This window comes from Desmodus rotundus, chromosome 3 (genome assembly GCF_022682495.2).
Source record: "Desmodus rotundus isolate HL8 chromosome 3, HLdesRot8A.1, whole genome shotgun sequence".
Classification (NCBI taxonomy): domain Eukaryota; kingdom Metazoa; phylum Chordata; class Mammalia; order Chiroptera; family Phyllostomidae; genus Desmodus; species Desmodus rotundus.
Genome location: NC_071389.1, coordinates 33,780,222 through 33,796,644, shown reverse-complemented (window position 1 = coordinate 33,796,644; position 16,423 = coordinate 33,780,222). Strand labels below are relative to the sequence as shown.

The 16,423-nt window shown below is 37.8% G+C and overlaps 1 protein-coding gene across 3 annotated transcripts in view; it reads left to right on the top strand.

The window, feature by feature from the left end:
- FAF1 (Fas associated factor 1) overlaps positions 1-16,423 on the top strand; it is a 423,880-nt gene that overhangs the window by 265,605 nt on the left and 141,852 nt on the right. For all 3 annotated transcript variants that reach the window (XM_024571040.4, XM_045204230.3, XM_024571039.4), the window contains 3 exons: positions 7,965-8,060; positions 14,802-14,928; positions 15,903-15,966. In XM_024571040.4, coding sequence (XP_024426808.1) covers positions 7,965-8,060; positions 14,802-14,928; positions 15,903-15,966 — 287 coding nt within the window. The remainder of the gene's footprint in view (positions 1-7,964; positions 8,061-14,801; positions 14,929-15,902; positions 15,967-16,423) is intronic.

Here is a 16,423-nt window from a genome sequence, read left to right as displayed (position 1 = left end):
GTGGCCTAATGTAGTAGGTGTCCTATAGGGTCCAGTGGCACAGGCTTCCATAAGGTGCGCCCTTCATGTGGGCTGAGTACACTTTCCTCTTGTAGTTGAGTCTTGGTTGCTGTGGCCAGGTCAATGAGAGGGTTCTACCCAGACCAGTCAGTTGCAAGGATTGGCTGTGAACACTGACCACCAAAGTCCTCCATGGAGGATCAGCTATGCAGGGGCAGGGTGGTGGTGCTCCAATGTGGTCTATAGTGATCCACTGGGTGTGTAGACCCTGGGGTTTCCCAGGTGGTGCAGACCAAGGTCAGCCCCCACTTTTGTTTTGCCTAGGGCCACCCTGCCTGAGCTTCAGAGCAATCTGGGATGGCTGTGAAGTATACACTAATTAACATAAAGGACAATTTACAGAGGAACAACAGTAGAGTGAATAAAGCCCAGAATCAATGATTTGGAGCATAACAAAGCAAAGAACAACCAATTAGAACATTAAGAAGAAAAAAGAATCCAAGAAAAGGGAGATAGTATAAATAGCCTCTGTGACAGTTTCTAGCGTTCCAGCATTCACATCATAGGGGTGCAGAAAAGAGAAGAGAGAGGAAGAAATTGGAAATCTATTTGAAAAAATAATGAAAGGAAACTTCCCTAATTTGGTGAAGGAAATAGGCAAGTCCAGGAAGCACAGAGAGTCCCAAACAAGATGGTGCAAAGAGGCCCACTCCAAGAAACATCGTAATTAAAATGCCAGAGGTTAAAGATAAAGAATCTTAAAAGCACCAAGAGAAAGGCAGAGAGTTACCTACAAAGGAGTTCCCATAAGACTGTCAGCTGATTTCTCAAAAGAAACTTTGCAGGCTACAAGGGATTGACAAGAAATACTCCAAGTCATGAAAAACAAGGACCTATACCCAGCAAAGCTATCATTTAGAATTGAAGGGCAGATATAGAGCTTCCCAGACAAGAAAAAACTAAAGGAGTTCATCATCACCAAACCATTATTATATGAAATGTTAAGGGGACTTATTTAAGAAAACGATCGAAACTGTGAACAATAAAATAGCAATAAATACATACCTATCAACAGTTGAATCTAAAAAAACAAACTAAGCAAAAAGAAGAACAGTAACAGAATCATGGATACAGAAAGCATTTTGATGGTTGCCAGATGGGAGGGCAGTGTGGGAAAATGGGTGAAGAGGTGATGGGATTAAGAAGTACCAGTGGGTAGTTACAGAACAGCCATGGGGATGTACAGTACAGTATAGGAAATGGAGAAGCCAAAGAAGTTACACACATGACCCATGGACATGAACAGTGGTGTGGGATTGCTTGAGGAAGTGGGGGGTGCTGGGTGGAAGAAGCAAAAGGAGAAAAACTGGGACAGCTGTAATAGTATAATCAATAAAACATAATTTCAAAAAAGAAAACAAAGAAACTTCAAATAGATTTTAAGAGTATTTACTAACAGATGGAATATCTACACCATGGCAAATGTATTCTCCTTTAAGGCATCCTCAAGGAAAGCCTGTTAGGAAAGGTAATATGTTTATAGAGGAAGAAACTGAGGTTTGATATAAGCTATTAATTAGAGAAAATAGGAGAATAGTGGCTAACAGAAATAATTTTCTATTCAGGAAATTCTGAGTTTAAAAGTTCTTGCTTTCAAGAGAATCAGAAAACAAGCCACAAACTGGGAGAAAATGTCTATAAAAGATACATTTGATAAGGGACTATTATCCAAAATATATAAAGAGCTCTTTTTTAAAAAAATTAAAAATATATTTATTGATTATGCTATTACAATTGTCCCATTCCCCCCCTTCACTCCACTCCATCCTGCCCACCCCCTCCCTCCCACATTCCCCCCCTATAGTTCATGTCCATGGGTCATACTTATAAGTTCTTTGGCTTCTACATTTCCTACACTATTGTTACCCTCCCCCTGTCTATTTTCCACCTATCATTTATGCTACTTATTCTCAGTACCTTTACCCCCTCTCTCCCCCTCCCAATCCCCTATTGATAACCCTCCATGTGATCTCCATTTCTGTGGTTCTGTTCCTGTTCTAGTTGTTGCTTAGTTTGCTTTTGTTTTTGTTTTAGGTGTGGTTGTTAATAACTGTGAGTTTGCTGTCATTCATATTTTTTTATCTTCTTTTTCTTAGATAAGTTCCTTTAACATTTCATATAATAAGGGCTTGGTGAGGATGAACTCCTTTAAGTTGACCTTATCTGAGAAGCACTTTATCTTCCCTTCCATTCTAAATGATAGCTTTGCCGGATAGAGCAATTTTGGATGTAGGTCCTTGCCTTTCATGACTTGAAATACTTCTTTCCAGCCCCTTCTTGCCTGTAAGGTCTCTTTGGAAAAATAAACTGACAGCCTTATGGGAACTCCTTTGTAGATAACTGTATCCTTTTCTCTTGCTGCTTCTAAGATTCTCTCCTTATCTTTAATCTTAGGTAGTGTAATTATGATGTGCCTTGGTGTGTTCCTCCTTGGGTCCAGCTTCTTTGGGATTCTCTGAGCTTCCTGGACTTCCTGGAAGTCTGTTTCCTTTGCCAGAGTAGGGAAGTTCTCCTTCATTATTTGTTCAAATAAGTTTTCAATTTGTTGTTCTTCCTCTTCTCCTTCTGGCACCCCTATAATTCGGGTGTTGGAACGTTTCAAGATGTCCTGGAGGTTCCTAAGCCTCTCCTCATTTTTCCGAATTCTTGTTTCTTCATTCTTTTCTGGTTGGATGTTTCTTTCTTCCTTCTGGTTCACAGTGTTGATTTGAGTCCCAGTTTCCTTCGCATCACTATTGGTTCCCTGTACATTTTCCTTCGTCTCTCTTAGCATAGCCTTCATTTTTTCATTTAGTTTTCAACCAAATTCAACCAATTCTGTGAGCGTCCTAATTACCACTGTTTTGAACTGTGCATCTGATAGGTCGGCTATCTGTTTGCTACTTAGTTGAATTATTTCTGGAGCTTTGAAGTGTTCTGTCATTTGGGCTTTTTTTTTTTTTTTTTGTCTTGGCACGTCTGTTACTTAAAGGGGCGGAGCCTTAGGTGTTCCCCAGGGCAGGGTAACGCTGGTCGCTGCGCTGTGATGCTGTACGTGGGGGAGGGGCCGAGAGGGAGCAATGGCCCCTGCTCCACTCTCTGCTGGATTTCAGTCACTCCCTCCGCTACCCACAATCAAACTGGGCCCCTCTGGTGCTGGTTCCCGAGTGGGCAGGCCTGTGCACACTCCAGGCCCCTGTGGGTCTCTCCAACGACCTGTCCTGTGAGGCTGGGAGTTTCTCCTGCTGCCGCCCCAACCCCCACCAGCGCTTTCAGAGGTTTGAGGCTTTATTTCCCGGCGCTGGAGCCCTGGGTTGCGAGGTCTGCTTCGCTTCCTGCAGTTCCTCCCGGTTTATCTGGGCACGAATGTGGGGCCTTGGGGTGCTACCCGCCGCTCTGCCTGCCCCGTTCTCCGCCACTCTGAGTCCGGCCCTCTCGGTTTATCTGTGCACGAATGTGGGGCCACAGGGTCTGCTAGTGGTCAGACTGCCTGCCCCTTTCGTCCCACACTCCGCCAGTCTCCGTCCCGCCATGGCCACGGGAGTCCTCTCCCCCTGCCCCCCACCTGGCTGCTGTCTCCACCCCTCCTGCTGGCCTGGATGAATGTTTATTTTTTATCTCCTTGGTGTCGGACTTCCTTGCTGTTGGATTTTCTGTCAATTCTGGTTGTGCGAGGAGGTGCAGTGTGTCTACCTACGCCGCCATCTTGGTTCTCTTACGAAGACATAAAGAACTTTTAAAACTCAACAGTAAGAAAACAAATAACCCTGTAAAAAATGAGTTAAAGACCTTAATAGACATCGCACCACAGAAGATATACAGATGGCAAGTAACGATATGAAAAGATGTTGTAAATCATGTGTCATCAGGGAAATGCAAGTTAAAACAAGGAGATACCACTACATATTTATTAGAATGTCTAAACTTTAAAACACCAACACCAAATGATGGTGAGGATTTGGAGCAACTAGAACTCTCATTCATTGCTGATGAAAATGCAAAATGGTACACAACTTGGGAAGACAATTTGGCAGTTTCTTACAAAACTAAACGTGCTCTTACCATATGATATAGCAATTATACCCCTTGGAATTTGTCCACGGAGTTGAAAACTTATGTCCATTTTTTTAAAAAAAAACCTGTATACAGATGTTTATAGAAGCTTTATTTATAATTGTCATAACCTGGAAGCAACCAAGACATCCTTCAGTAGGTGAATGAATAAATAAACTGTGGTACATCCAGAAAATGGAATATCATTTAGCACTAAAAGGAAAAGAGCTCTCAAGGAGTGCTACTCACTGTTTGATGCTAACTATATGACATTTTGGAAAAGGCAAAACCATGGAAGACAGTGAAAAGATCCGTGGTTGCCAGGGGTGGTGGCAGAGAGAGGTGAGTAGGCAGAGCACAGAGGATTTTTAAGGCAGTGAAAATACTCTGTATGATACCATAATGATGAATAAATGCCATTATACCTTTTTTAAGCACATAAAATGTAAAATAGCAATAGTGAATCCTAATGTAAACCATGGACTTTGAGTAAACACTGTGGCAGTGTAGGCCTATCTTTGGTTAAGGAAATGCACTCTCTGGTGAGTAATGTTGATAAGGGGAGAGACTGTGCCTCTGCGGGGGCAAGGGATATAGAAGAAATGTCTGTGTTTTCCTCTATGTCATTGTTAACATAAAATTGCTCTAAAACTTGTGTGTGTGTATGTATCAAACAAACTCCTACACTGTTGAATAGAACTGGTTATATACTAATAAAATGGGTTTTATTGTTGAATGGTGTAGGAGTTTGTCTTTGTAGGATCAGTCAGTGAAATTTTAGGCATGAAAGTTCTACTTTCCCCCTAACTTCTCCCCATCCCTAAGCATCCAGAAGATTATACCCCCAAAAGTGCAACACTTAAGGGTATAGGATTAAATAATAAAATAAAAGAATTTTGCCTTAACTTTATTTTTAATTTGTGAACTTGTTTTGAACTTCTACATGTGTGATGACAGAAAGTCAAAAGAATTACCATCCAACGTGGCCAAAAAAACTGAATAAAACCTCAAAATAGATTTTGAAAATGAGTCATTGTCTGTCTTTGTATTAAGTTAAAGCAATCTTGTGATTGAAAGATTACAATTATGTATAATATGTACAGTATGATGTAAATATAAAATTTAAAGGGTAACCCTCTTCAACTATAAAGCCAAACAAACCTGCAGCCCTAATCTTTTTTTTTTTTTTTTTTTTTGGTTCAGATAATAGTATCGATGTTTCACAATTACATAACCAACTAGTTCCATTTACATTACCTCATTGGGTCTTCATACCAGCTTTCTGAGGGAGACACAGCAGATTGTTACCACAGTTTGTACATTAAGGACAGCATTTTGTAAGTAAGGAAATTGAAGAACAGAAATGTCAAGTGATTTAGCCCCTAGGTATTGATCAATTGAATGATTTAGCCAGTCTGAAACCTCAGCCTTCTGACTTCATATTTTTATATAAGTGTAGGTGATGAGTCCCAGTAAACATTTATTTTAGCCCTAAATTCTTAAAATCATCTGAGTTACTATTGCCCTTTCCAAGGGCTCCCCAGCCCTACAGAGACTGCCTCATAAAGATATAACCCCGTCTTTGCTCACTGGTATTCCTTTTTCTGCACCTGTTGCTATGTGCATCATTGTCTCCCCAAATGATGCACATATGATCCGTTGGGACTGACACTGCGCTTTATATGTGATCAACACTGGGCACATAGTCACTCAGAAGTTCCTGACCTTTCAGTTTCCCTAGTGCCTTGTGATTACTAGCATCGGGAATAGCGATGCAGAGGCTCACTTTGTCAGTTGTAGACCAGGAAGAAACTGCTAACCACTCTCCTCTTACCATCAGGAATGGTTAGTAGTTATGGTTAATGTTGATAACTGTAGGGACAAGCCCAACGAGGAGCCAGCCATTTGTAGAACCATGTACTTTCTTTCAGTGAGCACTTTCCTCCAGCTCCTCCTGTGACTGAGCTGTCTGCAAAGATAGTCACAGTGGGAAGTTAATCACCCTTTCTTTTCTCCAGGTCCTAAAATGATCATTGGAATAACAGCTCTTCTGCCTATGTTAGTATAGTTCCAAAGCCAGTTTTTACTTCACTGCATTTAACCCTTTCAAAAATCCACTGAGGTAATTAGGGCAGGGATTACCACCCTAATTCATAAGTGAGAGAACTGGCTTAGAATCGAGAAATGACTTTCCCAAGATCAGGAGGCGAGGCAGTATTTGAACCGAGATTTTTCTGTCTCTTGGCCCAGGTCTCTTTCCATTGTACTACACTGCTTCTGATTATCAGTGAAGTTTGCAATCATTATTATTTCATTACCAGAGGATTTTATGGTGGGGGTGGAGGACTTTTTTAAAAAAGAAAAATATTGTGAAGGTAATTCTTCTTATCCAACTTAGTTTTGATTTTATTTGTACTGAAATGAAATAAATTGAGCTAATTATGACAATTATGTTGATGAATATGACAGTAGAAATGACAGAATTAATTCCTTTTTTGCTTTTTTAAAAAAATTAATAAGGTCTTCTAGCATTTGAAAAGTACAATGCCAAAACATCTAGGTGCAAAAACAAACAAACAAAACCTCTAATTAGACTAAATGAAAAATAACAACACTTCCTCTGGCCAGGTGGCTCAGTTGGTTGGAGCATCGTTCCATACATGAAAAGTGCGTGGGTTGGAGCTCCAGTCCAGCCACATACCTGGGTTGCAGATTCAATCCCTGGTCAGGGTGTTAGGAGGACACCAATTGATGTTTCTCTGTCAGGTCAATGTCTCTCTTTATTAGTATAATCTTTATGACAGCACATGATAGAAAATACTAGGGTATTTATTTGACATTTTAATATTTGTCTTTAGATAATTATCCTGATTATAATATATGTTTGAAATGTTATGACCAACCCACTATTGTGTCTTTGGCTGCTCCCTATGAATTTACAAGTATTTGGGTGTCCTCAGATACCAGTTTAATTCACACCTCCCCAAAAGTTACCAATGGGTATTTTCAGAGTGCTATTGGATACCCTATTTTATTTCTAATAATAATACCAGAAACTTCACTTTATATCATTGTTACATTAAATACACATATGTTAATGTCATGAACAACAAAAACACCTCTGTTGGCTATTTAATATTGTTTTAATTCTTCTGTGTAGACAAAAGTAACATGCACTCATATGTCCTCGTATTTGCCCAAATTCAATTTAATTTAAACTTCAAAATAGTTATTTAATTTATGACCCAGTATAAACTTTAATAGATGTAAATATATATTGCTTTGTTTGGGCTAAACAAGGCAGATTCTCTGGGTAGTGTTTTAGGTCCCAATGGCAATAAAAACATTAAACTGAATGTGTGATATGTACTGTGCTAGGTGCTTTACATATATTATAGATTCACAAGCTATAGTAATGACCTGAAATTGTGTATTAATATTGATTAAAGCATAAATGACATAGTTATATATGTGGAAACATTTTTTAAATGCTTTCAGCAAACACTCTTTCAGGTACCCTCCAAAAAGTGTTTATAGAGTACTCCCTGGGAATTAGGAACCTAGGGTATTATTCTACTCATCAGAAAGGTAACAGACATGTTAGGTGGGGAGAAGATGTATGTGATAGCTTTATTTTAGGCTTGTCGTCTGTTGTCTAGTAAATAATAAATAGCCTTGACTATTGTAACATCTGTACATGGAAAAATTTAAAATGTTCATAGCCTTCCTGGTAATGTAATGTCTGAGCTACTGAAGTGATCTTTCTAATGCAGCTTCAGAAATAATAATTTAAGAAAAATATTCCCAAAATAAAATCCTTTTGTAAAATATAGCCTCATTGTGTTTACGAATGATGCTTTTCCATTTTGCAGATGTGTCTTGCTGAATCAGGACTCTCTTATCCCTGCCATCGACTGACGGTGGGAAGAAGATCCTCACCTGCACAGACCCGGGAGCAGTCTGAGGAGGTGAGCCTCTTTCCCAGCTTTTCAATCAATAGAAAACCTATCCTCCACCCTCCTGCCTGCTTCCTATTCTTTTTTATCTGCCACAGCAATGAGTAGATAAAGTTAATGTAGCGTGAATAAAGTCTCAGTAAATTCTTTAAGGCAGAAAGTTTCCATGCAAGGTTATTGCTAATGTGGTCTTTCTTGTTCTAAAAGTTTCATGTTCTATCAGACAAAATTTGGGTGGACTGGTCGAAATGATTTTTTACTTAGAACTGTCAGATTAGCAAAGGGATTTTCTTTGCTGCTGACTGTATAGTTGAGTACACTTACTAGGATTGATCCTGAAGATCTTTTAACTCATTGAGTTGGCACGTCTTCTGTGAGCCAGGCATCGTGCTTGACACTAGGTGAATAACAATGTGCCAGGACCACAGTGCTTAGAGTCAAAGGTGGTAGATTAGTGAACTAAAAATGATATATTGTAACAAATGCAGTGTACATAGGGTTCTAGAGAAACCAGCGGGCCAGATGAGATTGAACATGTTTGTGTATGCGATGTGCCTGTGTATGTCTCTGTGAGTCTGAATGATATTAAAAGGCAGTACCTTTTCCATGGCTACAAATAACGCTCTGTCCAGCTGTGACTTTTGTTATAAGGAAATGGGCAAGTGAATCTGAACATCTTAGTTTTTTATCTGTTTAAAAGGTATTTATTGAGCTTCTATTATGTGCTAGGAAAAGTCATCACTAGGACTTAAAAAGTGTATGCAGCAGAGATCATAACTAAATAGCACAGGAAAAGTTCATGTATACCAATGTTTCTTAGGCTAGAGCGTGATACAAACATTTAAAAGCTTGGGCTAGTTCAGTAAAACCATTTCCCACTTACTTTCCAAATAAAATACGGTTGTAAATATTTATATAAACTGACTATATATTTTGGATACTCCTTATGAAAATTGCCACAGGACCTCTCCAGCCATCCTCTGCCATGTATTCTTTAAGTTTTTTTCTTCCTCACCTGAGGATATGTTTTTATTGAGAGAGAGAGAGAGAGAGATACATGATTATTTCCCCCTAGCAGTAGGACTGGTAACTGATAGCATCTGTGGGATAAAAGAGAGAGGGACAAGATAAGAATGATGTGTAGGTTTGGGCTTAAGTGACAAAAGATTTGTTTAGTATTCATTTGATAATTCTGATTGCATACTTTGTGCTTGCTCCTGGTCTAACTGCTGGGAATAAGGCTGTGGACAAAGCAGAGTCTTCCCATAAAGGAGCTTGTACCTAATCCCAAAAAATGAAATTGAATGCAGATGATGGCCAGAAATCTATATTTCAATTTTTAAAACTTGATGAGACAAATACTTAGCTTGTCTACCTGTGTGCAACGCCACATAGTGTTGGTTCCTGAACGATAGGCAGGCAAGCTAAACAGTAATCCAGTTCCTCCTGCACATCTCTACCTGGATGAGCACTGCAGGTTCACTCTGTACAAAACCGTCTTGGCCCCAGAGCCCACCTCCTCACTCAGGTTAGTGCTCATTGTCAGCCCAAGCCCAAAGTGTTCACTCCAGTCACTGAGGAACTTGCTATTCTTTGAAACTCTTCCAAATGATGTTACATTGAGATTTTTATGACTTCTTCCTTTTTGTGTGTTCAAATGGGGTATTTTTATATCAGCATCAAATTTGTTACCCTTCTTTGTTAATTGAGAAGTTTCTTGCTCTTAGAGTTACTAGAGTATATCTTGTGCCCATTATCTTGATTCTACTCCAACAAGATGGAAGGGATAAGGGATCTCTCTTGCATTTTTATCCTCCTCCTTGCTATTGGTTTCTTCATCCTAAAAACATACTCAAATCTTCTCATCCTACTAGAAAAAAAAAATATATATATATTCCTTCAAACCCAGTTTCCCCCTCAAGCTTTAGCTTCATCTTTCCTTTTTTTCACAACCAGGCTTCTTAGAGTGATCTATACGGGATAACTGTTTCTTCATTTTCTATTCACTTAACTCACTACAAGTCGACTTCTTTCTGCCATGTGACTATAGTTGAATTTGACCATTAGGTCAGATAATAGTTTTTGTAAGATACCATGCTGTGCCACCTCTTTCATTTTCATAGCCACCTTTGTGGGTCAGTAACATTCTACAGCGGACATGCAGAGACACTTGCTCAAAGTCATACAGAAAGTGGTAGTAAATGCCAAGTCTTTCGGTTGTAAATTCAGCTGTCTTTGTGGTGGTTTTCTTGTGATGATACCATAGCTGTCTTTCTTAATTCTCATTCTGCTGATCCTGTTTACAGTTCTTGTCTCCACTGAAATTTTCTCAGACTTTGCTTCTAACAATTGACTTTCTAATCTTTTGATAGCTTTCTCTCCATTTCTTACTCTCGTCCTTCACCAGTTGAAATATTTATATATATTTACATATTATGTATATAATGTATGATTATATGTATATACTCTGTAAACTTGTTACTTTTGTTCCTTTTATTTTTTAACTGATTGATCTTATTCATTTCCATAATCTCAGCTATTTATACTGATGACTTCCAAATCTAGATCTTTTCTAGGCCTTTCCCCTGAAAAGATTTTCTTTCCATCTGCCTACTTGATGTTTTTACCTGGATACCCTACAACTTCCCTAAATTTATTCTGAGAACTGGTCTCAGTATCCTCCCTCCCCAGACCTAACACCTCTCTACCTACCCAGTCACCCAAATCTTGGTGTCACATTCACCTCTTGCATTTTTTTCTTTTGATCCTTAAATCTAATTGCTCAACAGTTCTCATCAGTTTTGCTGAAGTATATTTTAAGTCTGTCCCCTTCATTCAGTTCCCACTGGTACTGCTCAAGTATAAGTTCTCAAGTTCTTTCACTTGGACCTTTGAAACAGTCTCCCTTCCCATGTTCTCAGATCTGATCTGCCATGTGCCACCACACCCCCCCCCCCCACACACACATGCACACACGCAGCATCAGTTACTCCCTTGAACAGTCCTCTGCCTAAAAACCTGTAGCGATTTCCCTGCTGCCATCCGAGTAAAGTCCAAATACCTTAGTTTGCAGTTTTAGTACTTCCACAGTCGCATTCCATCAAACCTTTCGCCCTTCTTGCCAGTCCACATTTCTCTTCCGTGCATAGAGTTAATGATTTGGTTTGCTTTTCTGGATTTTTTATTGAGGTTTTAAAATATCCAATTTCTTGTTTGAGTTTTTTCTCTACCTGGAATTTAACTCCATCTCCAATTTCCATTACCCAGACTCGGCAACACTGATATCATTTTTTTTTAAATTTTTATTGTTATTCAATTGATATCATTTTTTAAGGTATGGGTTAAATATTAACACTTATGTGAAGCCTTACACAGTCTTCTTCACTGGTCCTAGAGTAACTAATCACTCTCTCCTTTATTTTCCAGTAGCCTTTGCTTATGCTTTTGTTGTATCACATATCACACTGAAAAAGACACATTTGCAGCTAAATATATCTTCCTTTAGAATGAGAATTTCTTGAAGGTTGGAACTATGTTTCATTCTCTGTATCCCTAACTTTTAACCTGGTGTTTTGACATAGTAAGTAGTTAGTGAAAGGAATATCTGCCTCAATTATAAGCTTGCCTTAGTGCCAAGTATGTATGAGTCCTAAATGTTTTGTCTCAAACAGTTTGGTTATTATCTCCCCTAGGAAGTTTGACCTAATTCCTCCAGTGCATTAAATACTCTCCTCTGAACCTACCTGTTATAATGATTATCACTAGGTATTATAATTATCTTTATATCTTTCACACAGGTAGGTCCAGGCAGTGTGGCACTTAATAGGGGTTTATAAATATCTGTTAAATGATAAAAGGAATAAGTGAATATAATAAACAGCTAAAATAGAATCATAAATTCTTTTAGCTGTTTTTCAAATAGAAGAAATAGCTTCTCTGTATTCTAAGAATTTTAGGGCAGCCATGGCTGAACCAAGAGATGATTATTCTCATCAGCAAACATTAATGAAAAAAAAAGATTGTTTATCTCATTTTTTAGAAAAAGCTTTTCATAACCTGTTAGATGGCTGATAAGAAAATCTGAAGAGATTGGGAGTTCCTTATACATAATTAAGTAGCTCATTCTTGCAAATACTTCAATAATTCATATTTGAAATATACTTTTTTCCAACAAAATCGGCTTTTTAGATACCTCCCTTTGAAGATGTTGGCGTTGTAGGATTTCACTTTCTGGGCTCTTAAGAGATTTGGGAACTCTATACTTTGTGAAGACAAAATAAATAATGTGTTACATAGGCTCAAAGTTAAAATCACCATCCTAGTATGAGGTGAAGTCCTCTTGTTATGGAAAGGAGCTGTGATTTCACTGACAACTGAATGAGGAGAAAGAGGATGGATAGATAGGGGGAACTAAAGCAAAGGGGGTGAGAAAAGAGATGAATGTAGAAGAATCCCTTTCTTTTCATCTGTGTTCTCCAACCCTGCTTCTTAACCTGATGCCTCTTAAAGGGAGGGGTGAGTACTTGAGTACTAGGCAAGACTAATTGAAGGCTGAGGTGATAGCTTTGCTAATAATGATGCCATACTTGCCTATTGTTTCTTTCCACTTGCCTGTGAACCTGGGCAAGCCTCCTAACGGAACACGTAGTGTAGCTTTAAGATTTTGAGCCTTTTACCTGTTTAAGTCTCAGCCTCAAATTTCGAGGGAACTTCATGCTCCAGATATTTGCCTGTCTGAAATACAGAGGCCAATTCAAGCATATTTGCGGTCTTAGTAAATGTGTTGTTTGGTGGAGGAGCCTCCCTCACTGCCTTGAAATGAGAAGGGTCTTTTAAATATTTAAGCTGTTGAATTGCTAAAATCAGGAGGAGGTACTCTACAAAGCAAAACACTGAAGTAGGATTAGGATCACAAGTAGAACCAAGGCTTCTGTGAGAAATAATGATACAGTCAGAATAGCAAATAGACTACTTAGGGTAAGGACCATTCATTTTTATTCATCTGATAAGTATATGTTCATTAACCTTCTCTATTCAAACCATTGGGAGGACTGTCTTTAAAATAAGAGGGAAAATGTTACAATTCTGGGCATCGATGCTTGATTATTCCCAAGGAAGAAGGATAAGCCTACCAAGTCAATGGAGTAAAGATCCTGACTTCCTCACTTGGAGCCATTAGACTCACTGGGTCATTCGTTTTTAAATTGTTTCACGGTGTCCTGAGTGCCATCCTCGTTGCCCCAGCTGTCAAAGGGACCTGAGGAAGAAAAGGCCGAGCTCTGAGAGCATTAGGCCCCACCCCATTGTCCTCTCCCAGCATCAGAGTGGCCTTACTTTTCAATACTGTATGCACTTTAATTTTACATAATGTTTTGCTTGGGGTGGGGAAAGTAGGTAACCCTGTGAAAAGAAGTTTGAAAATCATTGATGAGAAATCTTTAAAGTCCCTTCTGGCTTTAAAATCTGGTTATGTGACTCGCTGAACTCTAACATCCCTCTAAGTTTTATGAGTCTTTGTTTCTAAGTTTCTCTTCATGCTTTTTTGGCAAATATTTATTTCTAAGTTAGGCTCTTCTGCGTCAACTGAAGGATGAAATAGTTTCCCCATTTTTATAACTTGAGTATATAGCACTCAATGTTTTAAAAGATAGAAATGATATTTATTAAATAACTCCTTAGATTTTATTTATTGAACATCATACAGACAGGCATTTAGCCAGATACCTTGATGGGACATTGTTCTTATCCAAGGCATTAATATTTGTTAGTATTCACAACTCAGAATATTTTAAGTCTCAGTATGGTGGAGTATTTTTTAAATTTATTGATTGATTTTAGAGAGAGAAGGGGTGGGGGAAGAGAGAGAAACATCGAGCAGTTACCTCCCATAAGCGCCTGCAACTTAGGAACATGCCCTGACCGGAATCTGACCAGCAGCCTTTCAGTTCACAGCACCATGTTCCAACTAACTGAGCCGTGCAGCCAGGGCTCAGTATTTTCAGCCCTAGGATAGGAAATCCTATCCTAACCTAGAGACCACCAGCCTAGTTCATGTTTTGAAGCCGCTTTTAATTGTAATACTTTAAAGCTCAACTAATGTTGCTGAAAACAAAATGAGCAGAGCATGTTTGTCAGTGCCCCCATGTAGTACGTTCTCAATAGATGTTTATTTAATTAAGGCATCATTATTACATTTAATAGCCTGTAGTTTTCAAAGATCTTTCATATGTAGTGTATTTTATATTATCTTCCAATAACACTGAAGATAGTGTGCCATATTTCATTATTGAAAAATTTGAGAACCATTACAGTAAGGAAGTACCAAGTTGAAAAATGCTACTCCTGCCTTACCTGATAAACATAGACTAGTGTGAGCTTTCTAAAAGTCTCAAATGGCTTACTTTGTCTCTGCTGTCTCCAGTTGTACCTATTGCCTCATTTATTTAACAGATATTTATTGAGCACTTAATTGTGTTACCAGAAGCTAAGGATGAAACAGACAAAAGTCCTTGTCTTCATTAAGTTCATAAGCATCCTTTATTTTCCCTCAGTGTCCAACCTTTAGTCTAGGGATATCACAGCAAGTTTAGAAATATATGTAATCCTTAAACTGAAAAATACTACACTTTGCTCTAGCAAATGACTTCTTATTTAATAAAACTTTTATAATGCTAAATGTGATTATATAACTTATATTTTGGAATGTGATTTTCTAAAGTCAATATGAAACTAATCAAGACTTTTTTTAAATAGCAAAGCACCGATGTTCATATGGTTAGTGATAGTGATGGTGATGACTTTGAAGATGCTCCCGAATTTGGGGTGGATGATGGAGAAGTATTCGGCATGGCATCATCTGCCCTGAGAAAATCTCCAATGAGTGAGTATTAATAGCTCTTTGGGTCCAGCATTATAATTCTCCCTCCTATTGCAGAAACTTATGAAGAGTAGTGAACTTAAAAGCTTCTTACTGACTTTCAGGTTTGAAGAGATAAAATATTAGCAAGTAGACATTATTCATTAAAACAGTGCCTCTTGCCTCTTGAGTTTTGATTTTATTAAGCCCAGTGATTCCCTATGCTTTGGAAAGGTCATTAAAAATGCAAGGGAATGTAACTTGTTTCACATGTATAGTTAGCTATGAATATGTTTCTTTACCTTAAACCGAGAGGCTGATAATTAGCAGGACTTTCTGTGACTATAGTTGTTTCCCCACATCTTATTGGATGTATCAGTTTTAAGGGTAGTAATATTGCTACTTTTCCATTTACTGGTACCCATCTTTGGAAGAAAAAAAAAAAAACTACATGTACTGTCTCCCTCACTTCCACCTTACAAGATGCATACTGTAAAATCATAAGTGGTTGCTATATGCAGAATCGCCATTAAAATAAGCCCTCAAATGGCCCATCTACTCTGAATTAGGGAACTCTTGGGGGCAGAAATAGATGTTTGCATTAAATTGACTATTTTCCTAATTAATAGGTTTTTAAAATAAATTGAGATTCTTTCTATACAATTTATTCACAAGATGTCATTTCAAGAAAACACTGATACCCTGATTGATGCCTGGCACATTTTAAATGCTTATTAGCAGAATTGTGTCAGTTGTTTTTCCAAAATTTATGAGCTTGGAATTTTTTTAACTTTCTTTTTTAACACTTGATGAAATCTAATGTATATCAAGTTAAAATGTCTCCTCATATATATCACAGACGCTAAAATTTAATTTTATTTCCTCTTTATTGATTAAATATATTTCTTATATGTGGGAGTAGATGTTACGTGGTTTGTTTTTTGTGTCTATTTGTTTTGTTTTTTTTGTTTTTGTTTTTTCTTTTGTTTGTTTTTTAGTGCCAGAAAACGCAGAAAATGAAGGAGATGCCTTATTACAATTTACAGCAGAGTTTTCTTCAAGGTAGGGTTAGGACATTAACTATATAAAATTGATGTTATTTTAATGCCACTGTGATTTTTCTGGAGCAATTTTAGTCATAGATTGTTTTAAATTTTTTCTTAAAGTATTTAAAGGATACATTTATCAATTTATATAGTCCTGATAGTGAAACATGTAGTATTCCATGTCAGATAACTAGTTAACCGTTTAAGTCACTTCAGAGATGTGTTCATCTTATCTCTGTATCTTTCTTTATTGAAGCACAATAAATGGATCATTTATTATGTTGATTGTATTCCCAAAGGGCTAGGTTATAAAATACTACTTTTTAGTATAGCCTAGGATAAATAAAATATGCTTTAAAATAATATTACTTAAAAAGATAATTTAAAATGTAAGTGAATTTTTCTTTTAATTTTTGGTTTGGAATCATTCAGCATTTCTTTTAGTAGTCTAATATAGCATGCTTTATATGAAT